Source organism: Pseudopodoces humilis, chromosome 5 (genome assembly GCF_049639895.1).
Source record: "Pseudopodoces humilis isolate 2021_Gansu_Grassland_sample_001 chromosome 5, ASM4963989v1, whole genome shotgun sequence".
In the NCBI taxonomy this organism is placed as follows: domain Eukaryota; kingdom Metazoa; phylum Chordata; class Aves; order Passeriformes; family Paridae; genus Pseudopodoces; species Pseudopodoces humilis.
In genome coordinates, this window is record NC_142204.1 from 72,507,111 (window position 1) to 72,533,673 (window position 26,563).

Consider the following 26,563-nt stretch of genomic DNA (forward strand, 5'->3'; position numbering starts at 1 on the left):
GCCTGTCCTGGCCCACCCTGAGCCTGTCCTGGCCCAGCCTGAGGCCGTTCCCTCTCCTCCTGTCCCTGTTCCTGGCAGCACAGCCCGACCCCCCGGCTGTCCCCTCCTGCCAGGGACTTGTGCAGAGCCACAAGGTCCCCCTGATCCCCCTTTGCTCCAGGCTGAGCCCCTTCCCAGCTCCCAGAGCTGTTCCTGGGGCTCCAGAACCTTCCCAGCTCCCAGAGCTGTTCCTGGGGCTCCAGAACCTTCCCAGCTCCCAGAGCTGTTCCTGGGGCTCCAGAACCTTCCCAGCTCCCAGAGCTGTTCCTGGGGCTCCAGAACCTTCCCAGCTCCCAGAGCTGTTCCTGGGGCTCCAGAACCTTAACTTTCTTGAAGTTTGAGGTATTTCAATTCTATCTCTCCAGATCTTTCTGGACAAAGTGCCCAGCCCACTCAGATAAACACCTCAGGATGAAGGGAAGGACTGGAGCTGTGCCAGGGCAGGGTCAGGCTGGAGATCAGGGCAGGGATCTCCCCAGAGGGTGCTGGGCACTGGGAATGGTCACGGTCCCCAGGCTGCCAGAGCTCCGATGCCGGGGATGCCCAGGCTGGGATTGTTTGTGATAGCATTGTGTCCTAATGTGTTTACAAACAATTCTATGGGTGAGGGCATGGCTGTTAACATCTTTGAAATGGCTCGTAATGTCTGTACCAGCTCTAAGGCACAGGTTTGTTACAGCCAGCTTTGACTCCTGGAACAGACGAGGGTCTGCCCAAGGCTGAACTTGTGAAGGTTGGGGTAAGATGCCAGGTTCAAGGGGGAAGGTGTGGTAGACTCCACTCCCGGTACCGCAGCCGATGGGGAAAGGAAGAGGACAACTGCGGCCGGGAGCTGGGGACGAGAGGAGGCTGCGCCCTCCAAAACGTCGAGAGAGAAAATCCCGCGGGCGTGTGGCCCCTGGCTGCTCTCCCTGTACTCGGGTAAAGATGCAGGGCTCTGGGTCTCCTTTGTGGACACGGCTGTTCACTGCGGGGTTTTCCGTGCGTGCTGGGGTCTGTGTAGGGCCAGGGGCTGGGACTGAGATCCCCGCGGCTCCGGTTCAGGGCAGGTCGAGTGGGCACGAGTGACTCTGTGGCTCCATGGTAGCCCAGCCCTCAGCTGGGACACAGCAAACAGCTGGGAGTGACCAGGAGTGACCGGGAGTGACCGGGAGTGACCGGGAGTGACCAGAGAGTGACCAGGAGTGACCAGGGAGTGACCGGGAGTGACCAGGAGTGACCGGGAGTGACCAGGGAGTGACCGGGAGTGACCGGGAGTGACCGGGAGTGACCAGGAGTGACCAGGAGTGACCGGGAGTGACCAGGGAGTGACCAGGGAGTGACCAGGGAGTGACCAGAGAGTGACCAGGAGTGACCAGGGAGTGACCGGGAGTGACCAGGAGTGACCAGGAGTGACCAGAGAGTGACCGGGAGTGACCAGGAGTGACCAGAGAGTGACTGGGAGTGACCAGGGAGTGACTGGGAGTGACTGGGAGTGACCAGTGAGTGACCGGAAGTGACCGGGAGTGACCGGGAGTGACCAGGGAGTGACCGGAAGTGACCAGGGAGTGACCAGAGAGTGACCAGGGAGTGACCAGAGAGTGACCAGGGAGTGACCAGGGAGTGACCAGGAGTGACCGGGAGTGACCAGAGAGTGACCAGAGAGTGACTGGGAGTGACCGGGAGTGACCAGGGAGTGACCAGGAGTGACCAGGGAGTGACCGGGAGTGACCAGGGAGTGACCGGGAGTGACCAGGGAGTGACCGGGAGTGACCAGAGAGTGACTGGGAGTGACCGGGAGTGACCAGGGAGTGACCGGGAGTGACCAGAGAGTGACCAGGAGTGACCAGGGAGTGACTGGGAGTGACCAGTGAGTGACCGGAAGTGACCGGGAGTGACCAGGGAGTGACCGGAAGTGACCAGGGAGTGACCAGAGAGTGACCAGGGAGTGACCAGTGAGTGACCGGAAGTGACCAGGGAGGGACACGCGGCCTCATTGCCCTTTTCCCGCCTTTTTCACACACGTGACTCTACCCTTCTCGCACGCGCGTGCGCAGTGCGGCGCGGGGCGCCCCGGTGGGTGTGGCCGGCGGCCGGCGCGCGCCTGAGGACGTGGCGCTTTCCAGCCAATCAGCGCTTGTGTCCCCGGCGGGGTGGGCGGGGCCGGAGGGAGCGTGGTCGGGGGAGGGCGGAGGGGGCGGAGCGAGGAGCGGGGGCGGGCAAAGGGGCGGAGTGGCGGCAGAAGAGACCAATCGGAATGCAGAGCGGCCCGGAGGGGGAGGCGTGGCCTTCCCGTGATTGGTGGGCGCGGCGGGCGCGCGGGGGGCCGTGCGGCGTGGCGCGGCGCCGACTTCCGGTGCGCGGAGCGGCGGCGGCAGCGGCGGCGGCGGTGGGGACGGTGAGGGACGGCAAGGGACCGGGATGGGCACCGGGGTCGGGGCCGGGGCTCGGGGCCAGAAGGAGTGGTGGGAGCGGCTCTGCGGGGCCGCTGCGGTGTGGCGGGAACGCGGCGGCGGCAGCGCCGGGCCCGGTCTCCATGGGAACGGGCGGGAGTCCTGCGGCCCGTCCCGCTGCGCTGCGCGGCTCGGCGCTGCTGTGCCCCAGGGCCTCCCGCGCACCGGGCCCAGGGCGGGTGGGCTGGGCCGGTCGGGACCGCCGGGCCCGCGAGTGGAGCGACTCGGGCGGGACCGGCCCGCGGGAATCCACCGATCCCGGGATAACGGGCTGTGGGTCCCCCGGGACACCGGGATAACGGGCTGTGGGTCCCCCGGGACACCGGGATAACGGGCTGTGGGACCCCCGGGACACCGGGCTGTGGGACCACCGGGACACTGGGCTGTGGGTCCCCCGGGACACCGGGCTGTGGGACCCCCGGGACACCGGGATAACGGGCTGTGGGTCCCCCGGGACACCGGGACAAGGGGCTGTGGGACCATCGGGACACCGGGATCACCAGGATAACGGGCTGTGGGTCCCCCGGGACACCGGGATAACGGGCTGTGGGTCCCCCGGGACACCGGGCTGTGGGACCCCCGGGACACCGGGCTGTGGGACCATCGGGACACCGGGATCACCAGGATAACGGGCTGTAGGACCCCTGGGACACCGGGATAACGGGCTGTGGGACCCCCGGGACACCGGGATCACCGGGATAACGGGCTGTGGGACCCCCGGGACACCGGGATCACCGGGATAACGGGCTGTGGGACCCCCGGGACACCGGGATCACCGGGATAACGGGCTGTGGGACCCCCGGGACACCGGGATCACCGGGATAACGGGCTGTGGGACCCCCGGGACAAGGGGCTGTGGGACCATCGGCGCCGCCCTGCGCGGGGACTCTGGGCAGAGGAGGTGTCACCCCAAACTCGTGTTCCTCTCCCACATCAGTGACCCCAAAACTCTGCGGCTGCTTTTTGGACCAGCCCGTTTCTGTCCCGGGATCGGTTTTGGCTCCCGGTGTCTCCCCCACATCCATACAGCTTTATCATGGCCAGGATTTCCCAGACCCGCACCCCTCACCCTGGCTGTGGCACCATGGAGTCCCCGTTAATTGTTCCCTGGCTGCTCCAGTGGGATCAATCCCGTAAAAACAGAGGCCGATTCCCAAACCTGAGCAAATTGTCTTGTCTTTGGGTTTTTTATGGGATCCTGTTGGCCTCCCACATGGGAAATGTGTGTCCAGAGGGGCTTTTTCCCATCAGTTTCCTCTAAATGTCACCACGGTCCCAAGCCCAGTGCAGGATTCCAAGTTCCTCTTGGAAAACAAATAGCAAACAATGGCAATTCCGGGTTTCTCAGTCAGAAGTACAGCAAACCCACCTGGAATCTTAAGTTCCTCCATCAACAGCCCATTGAACCCATCTGAAATCCCAAGTTCCTCTGTCAGCATCCATAGAATCCCAAGGTCCTCCATCAGTATCCCACCTAGCCCTGCTGGGCTCCCGACTTCCTCCCCACTGAAGGTCTGGACCCCCATTCTGACCCCACATCTTCCCTCCACTGGTTCCTGTTCCCGGCTTCCCTGCAGTTCCCCCTTCAGATCCCTTTACTGGGGGAAAAGGGACGTGCTGCCAGCGGCCCGTGTCGGGAGGAGAGGGGCTCTGCTTTTCCCTCATCTTGGGATCTCCACAGAAAATCCAGGGGCCCATCCCGTTGGTCAGCAGGAGCTGCTGGTGCTGCCAGGTTTTTACGGATAATTGTTTATGGATAACTCTTGGTTTGTGGGTTTTGGTCTCTGTGAGCACCTTCCCTGCAGCACCTCCCAGCGCCTGGCACTGCCTGGATCCGGCTGGAGGTTGGGTTGTCCCTCTTTAATCACTTCCAAATGGGCTCTGTGTGGACACTGGGAGATAAAATCGGGTTGTTTGACCCACTGCAGGTCACTCTGTGCTCCAGGCTGGGAGCAGCATGACACTGGGCAGGCTCTGGCCACTGGGAAGTGCCCAGAGGGAGCAGCAGCTCCTCAGGACGGGGATATCCAGAGCTCCACTCACACCTGGAACTGCCTTTCCCTCCTGGAATGGTTTTCCTCCCCAGAAACACTAAAAAAGTGACTTTTACTCTTTATTACCCAAATCTCCTCACCATGCCCTCTCCTCCCCCCCTTCCAAGGAACTGAAATTTGTGGATTTTCTGAATGGTCTGATAAATCCCCATTCAAAAACAAACAAAAAAAAAAGGAAGGAAAGGGCTTTTCCGTGTCCTTTCTCCCATGTCCTGCCTCCACTGTCTTGGTTTGACGTGGGACCAGTCCCAGGTCACTCCTGGTCATTCCAGGGTCATTCCCAGGGCAGAATTCCTGGTGTGAGTTCAGGTTAAAGGGGAATACCTGGATTTTAAACCACAGATTTAAAGAGCTAAGGAATGGGAGCACCTGGGTTTACCTTTATGTTTAAGAGCTCTGGGTGGGGAAGACCTGGATGTAAATTTGAAAGGGTAAGGATGGGAAATATCTTGAGTTTAAATTTAGATTAAAACAATAAGGATGAGGAATATATTGAGTTAAATTTGCATTGAAGAGCTCTGGATGGTGAATATCTGGATTAAATTTAGAATGAAAGAGTTAAACCCCAGAAATATCTTGGTTAAAATTTAAGGCTAAATAGATCAGGGTGATGAATACCTCGACCGAAATTTAAAGAGATCAGGGTGGGGAACACCTGGATCTAAGTCGGGATCTGGGTGACAAGCGCGGGGAATGCCTGAGTTTCTGTTGGGATTTAAAGGGATCGGCCTCTGGAATCCTTCCAGAGCTGCCATTGGCCCCAGGTGCATTTGGGTGGTTTGATCAGGTGGGTCCCAGTCCGGGGGGATCGGCTTGGTGGGGGAGGATTCCAGCGGCAGCGGCTCTGGAGAGGGAATGTTGGGAGGAGGGAGAGCAGAGCGTGCTGCACATTGTCTTTCACATTCCTCCCATCTGGATCCACTTCCTTCCTTCCTTCCCTCCTTCCTTCCCACCAGGACCCCTCTCCCCACCCCCAGATCCCTTCCCAGCCCCAGCTGCTGCTCTGAGGAGCTCTGGGATGGGCTCAGGAGCAGCTCCGGGGGAAACGGGACATTGTCCACATGCAGCGAGCCTTGAAACTCTCTGTGCCCTGATAATCTGTGTTAATTAATCCTTGTGCCCTGATAATCTGTGTCACTTAATCCCTGCACCCCGATAATCTGTGTTAATTAATCCCTGTGCCCTGATAATCTGTGTTAATTAATCCCTGCACCCCGATAATCTGTGTCAATTAATCCCTGTGCCCTGATAATCTGTGTCAATTAATCCCTGTGCCCTGATAATCTGTGTTAATTAATCCCTGTGCCCTGATAATCTGTGTCAGTTAATCCCTGTGCCCTGATAATCTGTGTTAATTAATCCCTGTGCCCTGATAATGTGTGTCAATTAATCCTTGTGCCCTGATAATCTGTGTTAATTAATCCCTGTGCCCTGATAATGTGTGTCAATTAATCCCTGTGCCCTGATAATCTGTGTCAATTAATCCTTGTGCCTTGATAATCTGTGTTAATTAATCCCTGCACTCTGATAATCTGTGTCAATTAATCCCTGTGCCCTGATAATCTGTCAGTTAATCCCTGTACCCTGATAATCTGTGTTAATTAATCCCTGTACCCTGATAATCTGTTAATTAATCCCTGCACTCTGATAATCTGTGTCAATTAATCCCTGTACCCTGATAATCTGTGTTAATTAATCCCTGTACCCTGATAATCTGTGTCAATTAATCCCTGTGCCCTGATAATCTGTCAGTTAATCCCTGTACCCTGATAATCTGTTAATTAATCCCTGCACTCTGATAATCTGTGTCAATTAATCCCTGTACCCTGATAATCTGTGTTAATTAATCCCTGTACCCTGATAATCTGTTAATTAATCCCTGCACTCTGATAATCTGTGTCAATTAATCCCTGTGCTTTGATAATCCCTGTCAGTGATTCACTTTTCCCCAGATAACCCATATCATTATAGTGCCCTGATAATTGGGATCAGTTAATCAATTTGCCCTGAGAACATGCTGGAATTCATCATTTTCCCAGATAATTTGCATTTATTAGTAATTTGTGCCGACATAATCTGCACTAAGTCTCCATTTACTCCATGTGCAGTAATTCTCCATTTTTCCTGGACAATCTGCATTAGTTCATCACTTTTGCCCAATCTGTATTTATCATTTTGTTCAGATCATCTGGATTAATTAATAATCTTTGCTCCCATCATCTGTATTGTTATTAATCTGTTTTTTCCCCAATAACATGCTCTAGTCCCCATTTTTCCCACATAATTTGCCCTAATCCCCATTTTTTTCTAGATAACCCCTGTTCTTCCCAGACAGCCTGCCCTAATCCCCATTTTTCCCAGACAACCTGCCCTAATCCCCGTTTTTCCCAGACAGCCTGCCCTACTCCTGTCCCTTCCCATTCCAGCACTGTCCCTGTCCCACAGCGGTGTCCCTGTCCTGATGTCCCTGTCCCACAGCGGTGTCCCTGTCCCACAGCGGTGTCCCTGTCCCCCTGTCCCTGTCCCACAGCAGTGTCCCTGTCCCCCTGTCCCTGTCCCACAGCCGTGTCCCTGTCCCCCTGTCCCTGTCCCACAGCCGTGTCCCTGTCCCCCTGTCCCTGTCCCACAGCCGTGTCCCTGTCCCCCTGTCCCTGTCCCACAGCAGTGTCCCTGTCCCACAGCCGTGTCCCTGTCCCACAGCCGTGTCCCTGTCCCCCTGTCCCTGTCCCACAGCCGTGTCCCTGTCCCACAGCCGTGTCCCTGTCCCCCTGTCCCTGTCCCACAGCCGTGTCCCTGTCCCACAGCCGTGTCCCTGTCCCACAGTGCTGTCCCTGTCCCACAGTGCTGTCCCTGTCCCCCAGCCGTGTCCCTGTCCCCCTGTCCCTGTCCCCCAGCCGTGTCCCTGTCCCCCAGCCGTGTCCCTGTCCCACAGCCGTGTCCCTGTCCCACAGCCGTGTCCCTGTCCCCCTGTCCCACAGCCATGTCCCTGTCCCGATGTCCCACAGCAGTGTCCCTGTCCCACAGTGCTGTCCCTGTCCCACAGCCGTGTCCCTGTCCCCCTGTCCCGGTCCCCCCGCCGTGTCCCTGTCCCCCTGTCCCTGTCCCACAGCCGTGTCCCTGTCCCCCTGTCCCACAGCCATGTCCCTGTCCCGATGTCCCACAGCAGTGTCCCTGTCCCACAGTGCTGTCCCTGTCCCCCTGTCCCACAGTGCTGTCCCTGTCCCACAGTGGTGTCCCTGTCCCGCTGTCCCTGTCCCACAGCCGTGTCCCTGTCCCCCTGTCCCTGTCCCACAGCAGTGTCCCTGTCCCACAGCCGTGTCCCTGTCCCACAGCCGTGTCCCTGTCCCCCTGTCCCTGTCCCCCAGCCGTGTCCCTGTCCCACAGTGCTGTCCCTGTCCCCCAGCCGTGTCCCTGTCCCCCTGTCCCTGTCCCACAGTGCTGTCCCTGTCCCCCAGCCGTGTCCCTGTCCCGCTGTCCCTGTCCCACAGCCGTGTCCCTGTCCCCGCAGGCCCGGCACGATGCGCTTCCCGCGGCTCCTGCTGTGCGTGGCTGTGTGGGCGCTGTGCGGCTCCGCGAAGCCCACGGAGCGCAAGGAGCGGGTGGTGCGGGAGGCTCCGCTCAGCGCCCGCGAGCACGACGACGCCCAGAGCTTCGACTACGACCACGACGCCTTCCTGGGTGCCGACGAGGCCAAGAGCTTCGACCAGCTCACGCCAGAGGAGAGCAAGGAGCGCCTGGGGTAAGGACAGCCCCCCAACCCTTCCCGGAGTGGGAACGCAGCGACCACCCCCAGCACAGCCCAGGAATTCAGTGCCCAGCACCAGGCATTCCCCAGAAAGTCACCCGGAGCCGTTTCCAGTGCCAGACATTCCCCAGAACTCCAGAGCAGACGGGGGGGGCTGTGCTGTGCTGTGCTGGCTCCGTGTTCTCTGGGTGCCACTGCAGCCCCTGTATTTCTCGCTGGTATTTCTCAGTTGGAAGGACTTGGCTGGGAGTTGGGAAAACAGAGCCTGCATGGAGATTTCCCCCTCCAGTGTCTGCTGGGACCCCAGGATGCGCTGTGCATCCCCTGGGATCCGGCTGTGCATCCCCTGGGATCCGGCTGTGCATCCCCTGGGATCTGTGCATCCCCTGGGATCCGGCTGTGCATCCCCTGGGATCTGTGCATCCCCTGGGATCTGTGCATCCCCTGGGATCCGGCTGTGCATCCCCTGGGATCCAGCTGTGCATCCCCTGGGATCCGGCTGTGCATCCCCTGGGATCTGTGCATCCCCTGGGATCCGGCTGTGCATCCCCTGGGATCTGTGCATCCCCTGGGATCTGTGCATCCCCTGGGATCTGTGCATCCCCTGGGATCCAGCTGTGCATCCCCTGGGATCTGTGCATCCCCTGGGATCCGGCTGTGCATCCCCTGGGATCCGGCTGTGCATCCCCTGGGATCCGGCTGTGCATCCCCTGGTATCCGTGTTTCCCCTGGGATCTGTTTCCCCTGGGATCCGTGTCTCCCCTGGGATCTGTTTCCCCTGGGATCCGTGTTTCCCCTGGGATCCGTGTTTCCCCTGGGATCCGTGTTTCCCCTGGGATCCATGTTTCCCCTGGGATCCGTGTTTCCCCTGGGATCTGTTTCCCCTGGGATCTGTTTCCCCTGGGATCCGTTTCCCCTGGGATCTGTTTCCCCTGGGATCTGTTTCCCCTGGGATCTGTTTCCCCTGGGATCTGTTTCCCCTGGGATCCGTGTTTCCCCTGGGATCCATGTTTCCCCTGGGATCTGTGTTTCCCCTGGGATCTGTTTCCCCTGGGATCTGTTTCCCCTGGGATCCGTGTTTCCCCTGGGATCCGTGTTTCCCCTGGGATCCGTGTTTCCCCTGGGATCTGTTTCCCCTGGGATCTGTGTTTCCCCTGGGATCTGTGTTTCCCCTGGGATCTGTTTCCCCTGGGATCCGTGTTTCCCCTGGGATCTGTTTCCCCTGGGATCCGTGTTTCCCCTGGGATCTGTTTCCCCTGGGATCTGTTTCCCCTGGGATCCGTGTTTCCCCTGGGATCCGTGTTTCCCCTGGGATCCGTGTTTCCCCTGGGATCCGTGTTTCCCCTGGGATCTGTTTCCCCTGGGATCTGTGTTTCCCCTGGGATCTGTGTTTCCCCTGGGATCCGTGTTTCCCCTGGGATCTGTTTCCCCTGGGATCCGTGTTTCCCCTGGGATCCGTGTTTCCCCTGGGATCTGTGTTTCCCCTGGGATCTGTTTCCCCTGGGATCTGTGTTTCCCCTGGGATCTGTTTCCCCTGGGATCCGTGTTTCCCCTGGGATCTGTTTCCCCTGGGATCCGTGTTTCCCCTGGGATCCGTGTTTCCCCTGGGATCCGTGTTTCCCCTGGGATCTGTTTCCCCTGGGATCCGTGTTTCCCCTGGGATCTGTTTCCCCTGGGATCCGTGTTTCCCCTGGGATCCGTGTTTCCCCTGGGATCTGTGTTTCCCCTGGGATCTGTTTCCCCTGGGATCCGTGTTTCCCCTGGGATCTGTTTCCCCTGGGATCTGTGTTTCCCCTGGGATCTGTGTTTCCCCTGGGATCTGTTTCCCCTGGGATCTGTTTCCCCTGGGATCCGTGTTTCCCCTGGGATCTGTTTCCCCTGGGATCTGTTTCCCCTGGGATCTGTGTTTCCCCTGGGATCCGTGTTTCCCCTGGGATCTGTTTCCCCTGGGATCTGTTTCCCCTGGGATCCGTGTTTCCCCTGGGATCTGTTTCCCCTGGGATCTGTTTCCCCTGGGATCCGTGTTTCCCCTGGGATCCGTGTTTCCCCTGGGATCCGTGTTTCCCCTGGGATCTGTTTCCCCTGGGATCCGTGTTTCCCCTGGGATCTGTTTCCCCTGGGATCCGTGTTTCCCCTGGGATCCGTGTTTCCCCTGGGATCTGTGTTTCCCCTGGGATCTGTTTCCCCTGGGATCCGTGTTTCCCCTGGGATCTGTTTCCCCTGGGATCTGTGTTTCCCCTGGGATCTGTGTTTCCCCTGGGATCTGTTTCCCCTGGGATCTGTTTCCCCTGGGATCCGTGTTTCCCCTGGGATCTGTTTCCCCTGGGATCCGTGTTTCCCCTGGGATCCGTGTTTCCCCTGGGATCTGTGTTTCCCCTGGGATCTGTTTCCCCTGGGATCCGTGTTTCCCCTGGGATCTGTTTCCCCTGGGATCCGTGTTTCCCCTGGGATCCGTGTTTCCCCTGGGATCTGTTTCCCCTGGGATCTGTGTTTCCCCTGGGATCTGTGTTTCCCCTGGGATCTGTGTTTCCCCTGGGATCTGTTTCCCCTGGGATCTGTTTCCCCTGGGATCTGTGTTTCCCCTGGGATCTGTTTCCCCTGGGATCTGTGTTTCCCCTGGGATCTGTGTTTCCCCTGGGATCTGTTTCCCCTGGGATCTGTTTCCCCTGGGATCTGTTTCCCCTGGGATCTGTTTCCCCTGGGATCCGTGTTTCCCCTGGGATCTGTTTCCCCTGGGATCCGTGTTTCCCCTGGGATCTGTTTCCCCTGGGATCCGCGTTCCCCGGCCTGTGCTGGGATTGTTCCCGGGAGCAGTGTGGGGCCGGCTGCCCCCGCAGCAGCTGCTGCCGCAGTTGTTCCGGGGCTCCAGGAGGCTCCAGCCTGGGAACTGCAGGCTCCAGCAGGGCCGGGGGGGACGGAGGCTCCCAGGGGAGCTGGGGACCCTTCTCAGGGTGCTGTGCTCCAGTCACCTTCCAACTGGTGCCTTGGGCTGGGTTTTCATGGAATGGCTGGGTGGGAAGGGACCCCCGAGCCCGCCCAGTGCCCCCCTGCCCACCCTCCCAGAGAGGAATTCCTTCCCAATATCCCACCTGAATCTCCTTTCTTTAGTCAGACTCGATTTTTTCAGCCAAGAATCCCAACCTTGCTGCTGCTGGAGCAGCACCTACCACGGCCCACGGTGAATTTTGGGCTGTTTTTTGGGAATGGTGCTCCCTGATGGGAAAGAAAAGCTCAACCACGTGGGTGCTGGGGAAACTTCCCCCAGACACAGCGGGATGTGCAGGGCGGGAGGTGCCAGGTTCCATCCCTGGGGATCATCCAGGCCCCAGTGGCAAGGGGGTGCTGGCCTCTCCCCCAGCACCTCCTGGACCCGAGGGAATTTCCTCCCTCCGGGGACAATTTAAACCAGAAAACCCCTTGATCCCTTGGATCTAGGCCCTGGTGGCTCCATAAGCTCCACAATGCAGGATCCAGGAGGCTTTTTGAGTCCTGGCAGAATCGGAGCGAATGTCTCGATGCCCCTGGAGCAGCGTCAGACTCCGAGGGAAGCTGGGCCTCGGCCTCCCCTGGCCTCTGTCCTGATGATCCCAGGGCTCCGATGCCAGGGCTCCGATGCCAGGGCTCCGATGCCAGGGCTCCGTCACGGCTCAATCCATTGTTGTGCCGAGTTGTGGCCGGAACGCCGGCCGGGCCGTGGCAGATTTGACGCGCTCCGCGCAGCACAGCCCCGCTTTTATCCGCAGGGGCCGAGCCTTCCCGAGCTGGAGCTCCTGGCATGAACTCCTTATTGCGCTCCGCTTCTAGCAGCTCCGGGCTTTAGCGGGGCTAAGGGAAGGGTCTCTGGTTGTGCCAGAGCTCCGGCTCGGGGCTCTCCCAGCGCCTCCGCTCCCTCCCCGCGCTCGGGGAGCCGCGGGCGCCGTGCCCGGGAGCAGGGAACTGGCAGCAGCCCCTTGGAGCCGGGAACGGCGGCAGCTGCCGGCCCTTCCCCAACATCTGCTGCCCTCCCCTGCAGCGGGGCAGAGCGGGGGCTTTGGGAAAATGTCAGGGGTTGGTGGCTCCTGCCCTGGGAAAGCAGCCGGGAGCAGCCGGTGCCAGCCCAGGGTGGGGAGGAGGTTTGGGAGCTTCCTGAGTGCCCGGCGCTGGGCTGGACAGGGTTTGACTTCCCTGGGAAGCTCTTCCCTAATTAACCCCTTAGAAACTGCCCTGGAAAAACCTGGATGCCTTGGCCATCAACCCCTGCCAGCTCTGGTCCTCCATTCCAGGGATTTTTCCTAATAAATCCCTTTGCTGGTGATGTACCTTCTTGGGAGAGGGAAACAATGTTTTTTTTTCCTTGAAATAGGAAGGATTTGACAGATTTATTTGTGGTTTATGTATTTTCATGGGCAAATGTTTAATATTCATGTGATACTTTATGCAGAATTTATAGTATTGATAGACTTGTTATATATTTATATGAAAAATTCTGAATATTTATGTGACATTTTGCATATTTCTGTGTTTGATCAGGAATATTGGAAGGGACACTTTGCACATTGATACATAAAGTTCTGAAATGTTTCTATTATATTTTAAAAATACTTTTCTCTATAAAATCACTCAGGTCTCCAAGCCCTGCCCACTCTGGCACCTCACTGTCAGAACTAAATTCCACATTTTTCCTCTTTTTCTTCCAGTCTCTCTCCAGCTTCTCATTGCCAGGAACATCCTTTGTGCCACAGAGGAATTCCTGATTTTCCTAGGCCAAGGCAGTTCTGAAACACAGAAACCTGGCTCTGAGCACAGGTGGCTTCAGTGTCCGGGTTTCCCTTTGCATCCATATTTTTGGAATTAATAGCCGTAGTGATCTAAAATTTAAAAATTCCATGTTTTCCACCTGTCTTCTAAAATTCCTGAAATACCTGGGCTGGAGCTCAGGATTCCTCGACTGTTTTCCGTTAAACCTTCACGTTAAAGGGAAAAAGCCAGGGTCCTGCTCCACCAGACAAAAGATTTTGGGACCGTTATCCCTGATTTTCATCCGAGGAGCCCCAAACTTTCCCGGCACAGAGCGGCGTGGATCAAACAGCCCCCACCCCCCGGCTCCATCTGCCCCTGGATCCTGCATTCCTGCCGGCCTTTCCTGCAGCTGCTGCTAAAAATAACGGAGGCACGCGGCGCTGGGGCCGCGGCTCCGGTTGCTTGGCGGGCAGCGGGTGGGACCGGCCCGGCCCCGCGCGGCTCCGCTTCCCCCGGCGCGGCCAAACGTCCCCGGCAGAAATGTGTGGCCGTGCTCCGCACCCGGCGCCGTCGGGGCGGGACGACACGCAGGTGGAGCTTTCCTAAGATTTAACAGCGAAGATTTTCCCCTAAAATTCATAATTCCTGAAGGAACCAAAACCTGAGCGGTTCAAGAGTGGCCAAGCTCTTGATTTCCACATCTGAGCCGGTGTTTTCTGTGTCCGAGAGAGTTTTGGCAGCTGACCTCGCTTTTTTCCAAATGTTTCCGAATGTTTTGATAACCCAAATGTTGGTTTTAAAGATAAACTCTTCAAATGGTTGAATTGGCAAATTCCAGAGCCACCTCAGCTTTCTCCTGGCGTCACCAGGAGAGGCAGAGCCGATATTCCCATTTTTAATATAAATATGGGTCCATGCTCATCACCTGATGAGCACCGGCTTGGTCCGAGGATGCATGGATGGGTATTTCCCACGGGCTTCAAAGGAAGTTTTTCCCCTAAAACCCTTAATTTCTGAAGAAACCAAAACCTGAGTGGTCCAAAAGTGGCTGAGCCAGTGATTTTCATGTCTGAGCCAAAGTTTTGGCAGCCGAACCACATGTTGGTTTTAAGGATAAGCTCTCCAAGTGGTTGAATTCCCAAATTCTATAATGACCTCCACTTGCCCCCTCTGCCCCTTCCATTCCCTCCCTGCTTTTTAACTTTTGCTGGCTTTCTCTGTGTTTCCTGCAGGAAGATTGTAGGGAAGATAGACGAGGATGGAGATGGGTTTGTGACAGTGGAGGAGCTCAAGGCCTGGATCAAGTTTGCCCAAAAGCGCTGGATTTACGAGGATGTGGAGCGCCAATGGAAGGGCCATGACCTCAACGAGGACGGGCTTGTTTCCTGGGAGGAGTATAAAAATGCCACCTATGGATATATCCTGGGTAGGTCCTGGCTCTTGGGATGAGCCTTTCTTGGAGGCAGCAGCTGGGACGTCCTGCTCTGCTTCGGGTCCCTGAGGCGGGTCAGGACGGGCTCGTGGCACGGCGGTCAGCGGGTGGTCGCTCCGGGCTTGCGGAGTGACGGTCAGCGGGATGGACACGGCTCCGGATGGGGCTGCGGTGGAGGGGGAGTTTGGATTGAGGAGGCCCAGAGGGAGTCCGTGGTTGGCAGCGGGGAGCGGTGGCGGGGCTGGCGTTGGGCTGAGCCGAGATGGATTTGTGCCCCGGGACAAGCGCAGGAGTGTGATGTAGGACATGGCCTTGGTATACGTGGGGCCAGCTGGAGGAAATGTCCCTTTAATGTTACACTTTAAAATCTCCACAACTCTCCAGATTGACCTCCTGGTGGCATTAACAAAGAGAAATCCAAGGAAAAGAACCCAAAATACATGGAAATCTCCCCATGGGGACATTTACACACCCCACATCCCTCTTTTCCCCGCCGCAGTCACGCTTGGGCATTATTAATGTCCGTGGTGACAAATGCAGCTCTGGGCTGAATCCAGGTGATTCGGGGATCAGTGGCATGTGGGAATGGGGGTTTCCTGTCCTTTGGCATTCCTGGCTTGTGGGGGAATTTGGGACCTGCAGGTGGAACCCACTGATCTGCAGCTGTGGAGCCACCCTGGCACCGCTGCGTGCCTAAAGCCACAGAACAGAGATCAGCAGAGATTTCAGTCGCTTTCCCTTGTCCTGGGAGCAGTGTTAGACCCCAGAACTTGGGGATTTTGGGACACGTGCTGGGCCAGCACTGTTCATGGCTTCAGACATCCCTGGGAGTGAGGGAAGCAACAGCTCTTTTGGGGTTAAAACCTTAAACCCTCAAGCACTGTGCCAGCTCTGGCCTCCAGCACTGCAGACTGGCCCGGGTGGAGGAGCTGCAGCTCTGGAGCGTTGAATCCGCTCTAATTTCCTAAATATTGCCAAAAATAGTCAAACTGCTCGGCGGGATGTGCAGAGGGGGAGCCGCTGCACGGGAGGCTCATCCATCTCCCTCGGGATCGGGGAGGATCTGGATTTGCTGGTGGCCAGGGAAGTCCCTGTGACACCCCCGGGCTGGGACAGCACCTCCCAAACCTCCCTTTGCCATGGATTTCTAATCTGCCTGTGTAAATCCAGCCTGGAAGGGGGCAGAGAGGTCCTGGGAAGGGTTTGAGCACTGTTTGAGGAGCCTGGGGTGGCATTTAGGACCTGCAGGTGTTGGATAAGGCAAAATATGAACATTCATGAGGAAGAGCCTTAATGAGAAAACCCTGAATTAATGGGACTCCCTTAATGAGCTGAAGGAGGAGTTCCCTGCTGCAGTCGGAGCAGGGTGTGGGGAATGCCCAGCCCCCGACACGGCCGATTCCAAAGCTGGAGCGGCGCTGGAGGCCGAGTGCCCTTGGCTGGCCCCGCTGGAGCCTCGACTCGTGCTGCTCCCACATACTTGGATCCTTACGGAGTGCCGGGAGGATCCTGCCTCACGCTCTGCCTCTGGCTCCTCTCGGCAGGAATTACTTTTCCACAGCTCCTTGCTGCTGAAATGTTCCCCTGGCTTCTCCTTGCTCCCGTCCCTGGCCAGAGTGGGGCTGGAATGCCTCTGGAGGTGTCTCCTGTGTGCTGACCCATGGCCAAGGGATGCACAGGCACAGGCATCGCCCTGGGCTGATCTGGGGGGTCCAGAATGGGGTGTTGTGTCAGCAAAACAAGGTGCTGGGAGTGCTTTTGTTAATTAATTAATTACAAAAGCGCGATGAGTCACTGGGTGGACCCCAGAAGTGTCCTGGAGCAGAGTGGGGTTCTGCTGGGGGGAGTCCTAGGAAGCAGGGAATGTCAAGTGAAAAATGTCCAAGAGCTTCATCCGAGACTGGAAATTCCTTTGAAACTCTCTTCAAAATCAGATTACTATCATCATCATCATCACTCCTGTTTTTGCTAATTGCTCAATCCCACGGTGGGACCCCAGACCAGGAATGCCTGTCCCAGCAGACGAGCTGTTGGGTTGAGTTTGTGGCTTTGCTGCCATGCTCTGAGCAATGCCCTGGCTCTGTCTCCTTCCCCTCCCTCTGCTCCCCCAGAGCTCTCCCAGCCCAGGGACCAAGGCTGGAAGTGATTTTGGGAGCTTTGGGAGGGTTTAACCCTTTTTAACCCACTTGGCCCCACCACCACTCCCCCATCAAACCCATTAATTAGCCCAACAGCAATTAAGGAATTGTCTGTTAATGAGTCCTGAAGGTTTCCTTGTTTGAGGCTGTGCTGCTTCTCAAGGCAAAACCTTGGGAACAGAATGGGGAATTTGGGGTTCATTCTGCCCTAGAGCTGCCTTAAAGTCAAAATCTTTGGGTATTTAATGGATGTTCCAGAGCTCCTTGATCCCAAGCCCCTTGGTCAGGGCTCCGGAATGCCTGCCTTTTGTCCCAGGAACAGACCAGGGACACAGGGACCCTCTGGTTTAACTTCAGCAGAGCACGGCAGTGTCCCGCAGGATCCACGCTCTCCATGGGCTGCTGGCCACTGCTGGCCACTGCTGGCCACTGCTGGCCCTGTGTCCTGGCACTCCTGCTGCTGCTGGGCTGTGCCAAGTGGCCACACGTGCCCCACCCGGCCGATGCCTCCTGGCCCTGCCACCGCCCCGGCAGCGAGTGAGATCCCCTTACACATTCCCCTCCCAAAATAGTTCAGGTTGAGCCTCTGGCCGTGCCGGCCAAACCCCTGAGCCCTGTCTTTCGGGGCCTCTCCCTGGGAATGTCATGATCCCAGGGCTTCTGCAGCTCCTCCTGGGAGTGGGCACGGGAGAGAAGTGCTGGCTGCAACTGAGCTTTTGTTGGCAAAGCGTTGGGAGATTGTGCTGAGAGGGAGGAAATGGAGAAATTTGAGGCTGGGACGATGTTGAGGTTGTGTTGAGGAAGTTGAGGATGAGAAGGTTGTGTTCAGGAGGTTTTGTGGAGGAGGTTGAGGTTGGGTTGAGGGAGATTGAGGTTGAAGTTGAGGTTCAGTAGAGGAGGTTGAGTTTGAGCTGAGGTTGAATTGAGAATGTTGAGTTGGGTTGAGGTTGTGTTGGTGGTTGCCACGGTCCTTGCCCTGCCTGAGCTGACCCGAGTGCTCCCTGTGCTCCCTCGCAGACGACCCAGACCCTGACGATGGCTTCAACTACAAACAGATGATGGTGCGGGACGAGCGGCGCTTCAAGATGGCAGACAAGGATGGGGACCTGGCGGCCACCAAGGAGGAGTTCACAGCCTTCCTGCACCCCGAGGAGTATGACTACATGAAGGACATCGTTGTGCAGGTGGGGCCAGCACAGAGGCGTTTCGGGAAGCTCTGGATGCCGGTGGTCACCGAGGGGCAGGAATTGCTCCGGGCCTGGCTCACACCCGCATCTTCTTGCAGGAAACCATGGAGGACATTGACAAGAACGGCGATGGTTTCATTGACCTGGAGGAGTACATTGGTGAGACGCTGCTGCTGCTGCTGCTGCTGCGTGTCCTGGCCATATCCCCACACTGTCCCTGTCCAGGGGGAGCCACTGCCACCATGTCCTCCCCTCCCAGAACGTTCTCCTCTCTCAAACTTCCACCTGCCCCCACTCCGTCCAGGATTTTCGGGTGAAATCATGGCCCAGGTGGTGCTTTGGGATTTTGGGGACGGATTTAGGGAACTCAGGCTTTTGGGTCAATCCTTGGGACGGGGCTGTGATTCTGCTCTCCCCACAGGTGACATGTACAGCCAGGATGGCGACGCTGATGAGCCCGAGTGGGTGAAGACGGAGCGGGAACAGTTTGTAGAATTCCGGGACAAGAACCGGGATGGGAAGATGGACAAGGAGGAGACCAAGGATTGGATTCTGCCCTCGGACTACGACCACGCCGAGGCTGAGGCCCGGCACCTCGTCTATGAGTCCGACCAGGACAAGGTGGGCCAGCAGCTCTGGGGGGATTTTGGGAGTGGGATGGGAGGAGTGGGGAATAGCGGGATGGGGAATAGATGGGGGAATGGCGGGATGGGGAATAGATGGGGGAATAGCGGGATGGGGGAATAGCAGGATGGGGAATAGCGGGATGGGGAATAGATGGGGGAATAGCGGGATGGGGAATGGGGGGATGGGGAATAGGGGGATGGGGAATAGATGGGGGAATGGCGGGATGGGGAATAGATGGGGGAATAGCGGGATGGGGGAATAGCAGGGTGGGGAATAGCGGGATGGGGAATAGATGGGGGAATAGCGGGATGGGGAATAGATGGGGGAATAGCGGGATGGGGGAATAGCGGGATGGGGAATAGATGGGGGAATAGCGGGATGGGGGAATAGCAGGATGGGGAATAGATGGGGGAATAGCGGGATGGGGGAATAGCAGGATGGGGAATAGCGGGATGGGGAATAGATGGGGGAATAGCGGGATGGGGAATGGCGGGATGGGGAATAGATGGGGGAATAGCGGGATGGGGGAATAGATGGGGGAATAGCGGGATGGGGAATGGCGGGATGGGGAATAGCGGGATGGGGAATGGCGGGATGGGGAATAGATGGGGGAATAGCGGGATGGGGGAATAGCAGGATGGGGAATAGATGGGGGAATAGCGGGATGGGGAATGGCGGGATGGGGAATAGCGGGATGGGGAATGGTGGGATGGGGAATAGATGGGGGAATGGCGGGATGGGGAATAGCGGGATGGGGAATAGATGGGGGAATGGCGGGATGGGGAATGGCGGGATGGGGAATAGAGGGAGGGGGAATGGCGGGATGGGGACTAGCGGGATGGGGAATAGATGGGGGAATGGCGGGATGGGGGAATGGCGGGATGTGGCATTCCCTGCAGGACGGGAAGCTGACGCGGGAGGAGATCGTGGACAAGTCAGATCTGTTCGTGGGCAGCCAGGCCACGGACTTTGGGGAGGCGCTGGTGCGGCACGACGAGTTCTAGGCTCGACGCCTGTTGATGGGCTCCGTCCCTCGCCGAGGCCGCTCTGCCGCGGAGAAGCCCCATCCCGGCTCCCGGGGCTCGGGAAAGCCACACTCCCCAGGCACTTGGGGCTCGTCTCGTGGGTTTTCCCCGGATTTTAATGACTTTTGGGTTATTTTTGTATGTTTTGGTTTTACCACATGTGGGAACGGCTCCCCTGGCGCGGGGGCAGCGACGGGGCTGCCCAGGGCTGTGGGGCCCGGGGGGGGAGTGGGAAATTCACAGAGGGACTGGGAGTGGAATTGCAGTTGGAATAAAAATTAGAATTGGAATTGGAATTAAAGTTGAAATTGAAATTAAAATTGGAATTTGAATTGGATTGAAACTTGAATTAAAAATGGAATTGGAATTAAACATTGAAATCAAAATCAAAAATTGAAATTGAAACGGAATTAGAACCAAAGAAGTGAAATTGAATTAAATGGAAACATTGATGTGAAATTGGAATAAAAAGTGAACATTAAAATGAAAATTCAAACCCAAGAAAACCCTCAGAAGTGTCAGAGCAGCAGCAGGACTCAGAGGGTGACTCGGAGGTGACCCCAGGGAGGTTGGAGCCTCCTCCCCTGTCGCTGCCCCGTGGGATCTGGGCAAGACCCTTCCCCCCAGCCCCGCTCCAAGTGCCTTGAACCCCCCAGACCTCTGGGGGAGGGCCTCATCCCACCATCCCAGCCCGCTCTGGGACAATCCCCAGGGTTTTCTCTCTTCTGTGTTGTTTGTCCCCCTGCAGCCACCAGAGCTGCGTGGAATTGGGCTCGGCCATCTCCAAATTCCCAAGTTTTCCTTTAAATCCTTTCCCAAAGGTTTCCAAGGACTGACTGGATCCTCCCATTTCCTTCTTCTCCTCCTTTTCCTCCCCTCCCTAAATCCAGTGGTGAGTGGGTCGGGAATGTGGCCCCATGCAGGGCTTGGGGGGTGCTGGGGGCGATCTGGGAACGTCGGGGTTGGTTTGGGACACCAGGGCTGATTTGGGATGGCAGAAGTGATTTTTGGAACCCTGGGAAAGCCTCTGGTGCAGACACCCAGCCCAGCAGCAGCCCCTCTCCTAGCATCCCCCCCACCCAGGAGGATCTGGGGCCCTGTGACAACTCTGGACATGGATTTTTCGCCTCCTCCGGGTTTATTCCTCGGTTTTCTCCTCGGGCTGATTGAAGGGATCAGGATTGGTTGGAACTCAATAAACCTGTTCAGCCCCGATGGGCCGAGGGGGCCGGACCTCAATTCCCTGATTCCCCCTAAACCGGGATCTGGGGGAGCCCCCTTGGGCTGGGCCAGAAGGGTTCCCCTGAGGAGGGGAGTGAGTGGGGGGAACTGGCTGGGGGTGTGGGGGGACATGAGGCCTGTGGGAGTCCTGCCCCTGGGGCTTGGGGGGCTCAGCCCCACAGAAGGAATCCGGTTCCATGGATGGGGGGGCTCAGTCCCACCCTGTCCGCACAGATGGGGGGCCCAGCCCCAGCCCCATGGATGAGGAGCTCAGCCCCATGGATGGGGGGCCTTTGGCCCCACCCCAGCCCCACAGATGGAGAGCAGCACCCCCTCCCTGCCCTCCCTGCCTGTGAGGCCTGAGGGGGACGAGGGAGCAGAGTCCTGCCATGGCATCACCGTGGAGCACAGCCACCTCCAGGCCCCCACCCTGCCCCTCTGTGGGGCACAGCTTCCCTTGGGAGCCACCCTCTCTCCCTGCCATGGGGCACAGCCACTCCCGTCACCTGTCCCCTCCCTGCAGTGGGGCACGGCTACCACCGGACCCCCGTCCCACCCCGCCATGGGGCACAGCCACCACCAGGACCTCCATCCCACCCCGCCATGGGGCACAGCCACCACCAGGACCTCCATCCCACCCTGCCATGGGGCACAGCCACCACCAGGACCTCCATCCCACCCCGCCATGGGGCACAGCCACCACCAGGACCTCCATCCCACCCCGCCATGGGGCACAGCCACCACCAGGACCTCCATCCCACCCCGCCATGGGGCACAGCCACCACCAGGACCTCCATCCCACCCCGCCATGGGGCACAGCCAGCCCCAGGCTCCCCCATGCCCAGCTGGCCGTGGGGCACAGCTGCCCCTAGGATGCCCGTGTTGTGTGTCCCCTGTCCCTCGGGTCCCAGGTGCTCAGCGGGTCCCCGTTGCGCTCAGACCGCGGCCGTGGTTTATTGTCCCACCCGCGCTACATCCTAGGCTGGCCGGGGCCCCCGGGGCAGTGCCGGCCCCGCTGTGGGGGCAGCTGGGGGGCAGCCGGGGGTCCCGAGGGCTGGGGCGGTGCCAGAGCCCCTCAGCTGGGGCCGACCTGGCTGGAGGACACAGAGGAGACCTCGGTGCGCTGGGCCGAGCTGGACACGTCGGAGTCGTCTGACATGGGCCGCCCGCACACCGTCTCCATGATGCAGGCGCGGAACTGCGGGGTGCAGACAGGTGACACGGGGTCACAGGAGAGGGGATGGCTCAGTCGGGGGGTCTCACTGGTCCTGTGTCCAGCCCTGGCACTGTCCTCCCACCCTCAGGTGCCACAGTGGCCCCATCTCCTGTCCCTGGGGTTATGGTACCCCCAGCCGTGCAGGTGTCCCTGGATGCCCCTTACACCCCGCATGTGCCACCCCCGGTGTCCCTGTTCCCCCGATGTCCTTGGGTGCCCCTGCGTGTCCCCGCTGCCCCAGTGTCCTGGGGTGTCCCCATCTTCTCTGTGTCCCCCTTGCCAAAGTATTCCTCTCATCCGGCTGTCCTGAGGTGTCTCCTCACCAGGTACCCCTGGGTGTTCCCCATGTTGGGTCTCCCTGGTCCTCAGATATCCTTGGGCACCCTTGGATGCCCCTGTCACCAGGTGTCCTTGGGTGTCCCCCATCCCATGGGCCCCTCTTCCGTGTCTGTGTGGGTGTCCCGGTGTCGCTGATGTCACCTGTTTGTTCATGAAGCAGTAGATGATGGGGTTGTAGACGCAGGAGCTCTTGGAGAAGAAGGCAGGGACGGTGACGAGGCGCAGGTCGATGCCGTGTTCGCGGTTGTTCACCATGTACATGGCCAGGGCCGCGTAGGGGACGTAGCACAGGCAGAAGGACCCGACCATGACCACGACCATGCGTGACACCTCCCGCTCTGCCTTCTGTGTCGTGGCTGACTCCTGCTGCTGCGCTGCCACCTGTGCCGGGGACAGGGACACCTTGGGACTGCCCGGGCTGCTGGCCCCCGCCCAGGCCCCTGTGCAGCCCCCTGCCCCCCCTGCCCGTGTGCCTGTCTGGTCCCTGCCCACCCTCCTGTCTGTGCTCGTGTCCAAGTGACCTCCCCTCCCTTCCTGCATCCCTCCAGTCCCCTCTCCCTCCCTCTCGCTCCCCATCCTGCCCTCTCTCCCTCCCTGCTCCCAGTCACTTCTCCATCTCTCGTTCCCTCCCTTCCTCCCTTCTGCCCCCCAGCCCCGCTCCGCTCTCCATCCCTCGCTCTCAGCCGTGCCTGACACCAGTGCCCCCCACGTCCCCTGTGCCCCCCGTGCCCCCGGGACTCACGGCCCGCAGAGCACTGAGCAGCTGCGAGTAGGAGAAGATGATGAGGGAGAGGGGGACGATGAAGCAGAAGATGAAGAGGAACCAGGTGTAGTACTCGCTCTTGTACTTGGTGCCCACTGTGTACCAGTCAGGGCCGCAGGAGCACTGCAGCCCCTCGGGGACGTACCTGCAGCACCTGTGCTCAGCCTCTGCGCCATGTGGCACCTCCCAGTGCCCCCACAGCACCCCAGGGCACTCCTGGTGCCTCAAGCACTCACCTGGCACCCCCGTGGCACCCCCGTGACACCCCCATGGCACCCCTGTGACACCCGCAACACCCCCACATCCCACCCCCATGGCAGTCCCGTCGCACCCCCGTGACACCCCCATGGCACCCCCGTGGCACCCCCGTGACACCCCCGTGGCACCCCCGTGACCCCCCCATGGCACCACCGTGGCACCCCCGTGGCACCCCCATGGCCCCCCATGACCCCCCCATGGCCCCCCACTTGCCACTCCTGGAGCCGTCCCACCCCCTGCCCCCCATGCCCACCGTGTCCCCACCTGCTCCAGCCGAAGAAGGGGGGGACGGCGACGCCGACGCCGATGATCCAGGTGGCTGCCACGACCAGCAAGGCATGGCGGGAGTTGAAGCGGAAGTTGCCGAAGGGTTTGCAGATGACGATGTAGCGCTCAAAGGCCAGGAAGGCCAAGGACCACCCTGTCACCAGCCCTGGGGGAACAAGGCCACTCTTCACTCACACAACCGCCCATGGCCACCGCAGCTACAGGTCACCTCAATTCCCATAGCCCCCCAGGCCACTGGGTCACCCCATATCCTATGACCTCAGTAGAACGTAGTCATCGCCCCCACCTTCCGGCCTCAGTGGTCACCCCAGCTTCTCCAGCCACCAGGGCAGATCACAGGGCTCAACCCTGCCCACTTTGCCACCTTCAGCCCCACCAGACCACAGTGATCACCTCAACTCTCCCAGCCCCAGAACATAATGGCCACCCCCACTTCCAGACCCCAGAGGTCACCCCAACTCCGATAGTCCCGCCAGACTACAGTGGTCAACTCCTAAGGGTCCAGAAGGTCACCCCAATGCCTGCACCCCAGCAGCCTGCGGTGGTCACCCCAGCTCCTAACGCCTTGGCAGAATTTGGTGGTCAACAGTACCCCGAGCCCTACCAGACCATGGTGGTCACCCCAACTCCCACAGCCCCAGGAGATCACTGTGGCCACCTCTGGCCCTAGTAGCCCTCAGTGGTCACTCCATCATCCCTGGCCCCAGCAGCCCGAGTACCCCCGTGGTCCCCTCGTACCTCCGGTGGCCCCTGCAAAGCCCTCAAAGGCACACATGTGCTTCCCGAAGACAAAGTACCCCTGGGAGCTGGAGACGAAGACGGTGAAGATGCAGAAGACGCAGCACATGAGGCCGCTGACGGAGATGTTCACCAGGATGTAGTTGAGTGGCTGCCGCAGCTTCTTGTACTTGATGGTGACGATGAGGACAATGGCGTTCAGGGGGGTGCCCGCCACAAACACCAGCCCCATGAAGATGGTCTGCAGGTAGAAGGCCCACATGGGCGCGATGTGGTACTGGGGCCCATCCCAGGGCCCCACCGACGACTGGTTCTTGAACAGGTAGAACTCCTCCTCGTCCATGGTGGCGGTGGTGGGGGGGGGGGACGCCCACCCCCCTGATATACCCTGCGCCCCCAAAGCTGCTTAACGGGGATCAGGGCTCAGCCCGGCCAAACTTGGGGATTAGGGTGGGCTAAACTGGGCTCAGCGCCTAATCGGCCCCCTGAGCCGGGCTGAGCCGATTACCGGGGCTCTGGGGGATTTGGGGGGGGGCAGAAGGGCTCCCCCCAACACCTGGGTATGGGGAGGGTCCCCAGAGGTCTCAGAGCTTGACCCTGCTCCTCCTGGGGTGTTCAGGTGTCCCCAGATGTTTCCAAGCCCACTCTTGGTCACACGACAACAGCCAGAGGTCTCCAGACTTAGTCCTGGTCCCATCAGGGTCCTCAGTGTGCCCCAGGGGTCCCCAAGCTCCGTCCTGGTCCCCCCTGTATGACCAGGTGTCCTCAGGTATCCCCAGGGGTCCCCACATGTCTCCAACATGCTCTCCCAGGATGGCCCAGCTCTGGATGCCTTGGGAAGAACTTGGAGTTTCCCTCATGAGGCCACCCCTGCTCCCCACCCCAGCGCCCCAGGGTGCCCCCCCCGGTGTCCCCCCTGTCCAAAGCCATTGTGCCCAGTTCTGGGCTTAGGGGGATCCCTGTGCTGGGGAGACCCCAAGTGAGATGGGGGGAGTCTGGGGGTATCAGGGGCTGGGGGAGAAGACTGGGGGAGGCACTGCTTGAGGTGGGGTGTGTGAGGAGTGTTCATTTTGGGGGTGCAGTGCTGGGGGGTCAGTGATAGAGGGTCACTTTGGGGGTGCACTGCTGGGACTCAAGTTCCATCACTCTCCCAGCGTTTCCTGCCCTCCCTCACCCCTCTTTCCCTCCCCCAGCCTGCGGGACCCCCGGGGAACAGGAAGGATGAGCAGAAGCCGCTTATGGGGGGATTACAGGCGCTGGGGCCCCCCCGGGCTGGGGGTGCCTATAAAGGCCGGTGCAGGGGCTGCGCTCTGGGACCCCCAGGGAAGGGGGAGCTGGGACTGGGGGTGACACCTCCAGGGGAAGCTGTGCCCCCGGGAAGTGTGGGTGGGGCGCACACCCTGGGGCACCCCTGGGGTTCTGTCCAGCTCTGGGGCAGAGATGAGGCCAGGGGGGCTCAGGGGTGGGCCAGGGGAGGAACAGGGGGATTGGGTAGGCTGAACACCCAGCCCGTGTTTTACCGGGCAGTACTGGGCTGTACTGGATCATACTGGCCTGTACTGTACTGGTTTGTACTGGGGTTACTGGACTACACCGGGCTGTACTGCACTGTGTTGTCTCACGGATTGTACTGTGTCCTGTTGGGTTGTAGTGGGTCTGGTCATACGGTACCAGGATGTACTGGGCTGGACTGGGCCATACTGGATCAGGTCAGCTCTGCTGCTGCTGTATTGGGCACCCCCCAAATGGGGGCCACAGGGTGGCGATGCAGGGGACAGACACCCCACAAAGGGTGCCCCATGTCCCTCCCCTCCGTCACCGTTCCCCTGGGGAGCTGCGGTCACTGCGGTCACTGCGGTCACTGCGGTCACTGCGGTCACTGCGGTCACTGCAGGGCTGCGGAGCGGGGGACACAGCGCAGGGGTGTGGGAGCTGCGGCACAGCTGGGGCTCAGTGGGGCACAGTCAGGCCTTGGTGGGGCTGCCCAGGGAGGTTTGGAGTCCCCATCCTTGGAGGTGTCCCAGGAATGCCTGGATGTGGCACTCAGGGCTCTGGGACAAGGTGGGGGCACAGGTTGGACTCGCCAGCCTTGGAGGGCTTTTCCAGCCTCAGGGATTCTGTGGTTCTGGAATGGTGGCCACAGAGTGGGGAAGGGATTGGGGGCTCAGGGGGTGCTGCAGCAGGAGGTGCTGAGTGTGGAGCTCCGGGGCCCCGGCACCGCCAGCCCTGCCAGGACCCCCAGCACCCACCAGCGCAGGCACCACCAAGCCCCAGCGCCCACTGGTGCCGGCAGCACCACCTCCATACGGGACCCACGGCCCCCCAGAGCTCTGTCTACAGCC

General features: G+C 59.4%; 2 protein-coding genes across 3 annotated transcripts; one reads left to right on the forward strand and one right to left on the reverse strand.

The window, feature by feature from the left end:
* The first annotated feature begins 2,352 nt into the window (after positions 1-2,352).
* Positions 2,353-19,904, forward strand: CALU (calumenin). Of its 2 annotated transcripts, none has more exons than XM_005533414.3 (7): positions 2,353-2,416; positions 8,034-8,264; positions 14,222-14,415; positions 17,577-17,743; positions 17,845-17,905; positions 18,168-18,367; positions 19,273-19,904. In XM_005533414.3, the coding sequence occupies exons 2-7, from the start codon at positions 8,044-8,046 to the stop codon at positions 19,375-19,377; spliced, it is 948 nt and encodes a 315-aa protein (XP_005533471.2). In that variant the 5' UTR covers positions 2,353-2,416; positions 8,034-8,043; the 3' UTR covers positions 19,378-19,904. The 2 variants fall into 2 exon arrangements, with proteins under 2 accessions (XP_005533471.2, XP_014117393.2); XM_014261918.2 differs by lacking the exon at positions 2,353-2,416 and adding an exon at positions 4,075-4,203.
* A 1,698-nt stretch (positions 19,905-21,602) lies between these two features.
* OPN1SW (opsin 1, short wave sensitive) lies at positions 21,603-24,564 on the reverse strand. Its single transcript, XM_005533413.2, has 5 exons — positions 24,222-24,564; positions 23,460-23,628; positions 22,917-23,082; positions 22,316-22,555; positions 21,603-21,817 (listed from the first exon to the last, which is right to left on the reverse strand). Exons 1-5 carry the CDS (start codon positions 24,562-24,564, stop codon positions 21,695-21,697), a joined length of 1,041 nt encoding a protein of 346 aa, XP_005533470.2. The 3' UTR covers positions 21,603-21,694.
* Positions 24,565-26,563: the final 1,999 nt, after the last annotated feature.

What these genes read in the sequence shown, in the direction of transcription:
- CALU (XM_005533414.3), top strand. Translation starts at nt 8,044, where the DNA reads ATGCGCTTCCCGCGGCTCCTGCTGTGCGTGGCTGTGTGGGCGCTGTGC. An exon ending in CACCTATGGATATATCCTGG is followed by an intron (nt 14,416 to 17,576) that starts GTAGGTCCTGGC and finishes GCTCCCTCGCAG; the next exon opens with ACGACCCAGACCCTGACGAT. An exon ending in TGAAGGACATCGTTGTGCAG is followed by an intron (nt 17,744 to 17,844) that starts GTGGGGCCAGCA and finishes ATCTTCTTGCAG; the next exon opens with GAAACCATGGAGGACATTGA.
- OPN1SW (XM_005533413.2), bottom strand. Translation starts at nt 24,564, where the DNA reads ATGGACGAGGAGGAGTTCTACCTGTTCAAGAACCAGTCGTCGGTGGGG. An exon ending in CTTTGCAGGGGCCACCGGAG is followed by an intron (nt 23,629 to 24,221) that starts GTACGAGGGGAC and finishes TTGTTCCCCCAG; the next exon opens with GGCTGGTGACAGGGTGGTCC. An exon ending in CCCTTCTTCGGCTGGAGCAG is followed by an intron (nt 23,083 to 23,459) that starts GTGGGGACACGG and finishes CAGGTGCTGCAG; the next exon opens with GTACGTCCCCGAGGGGCTGC.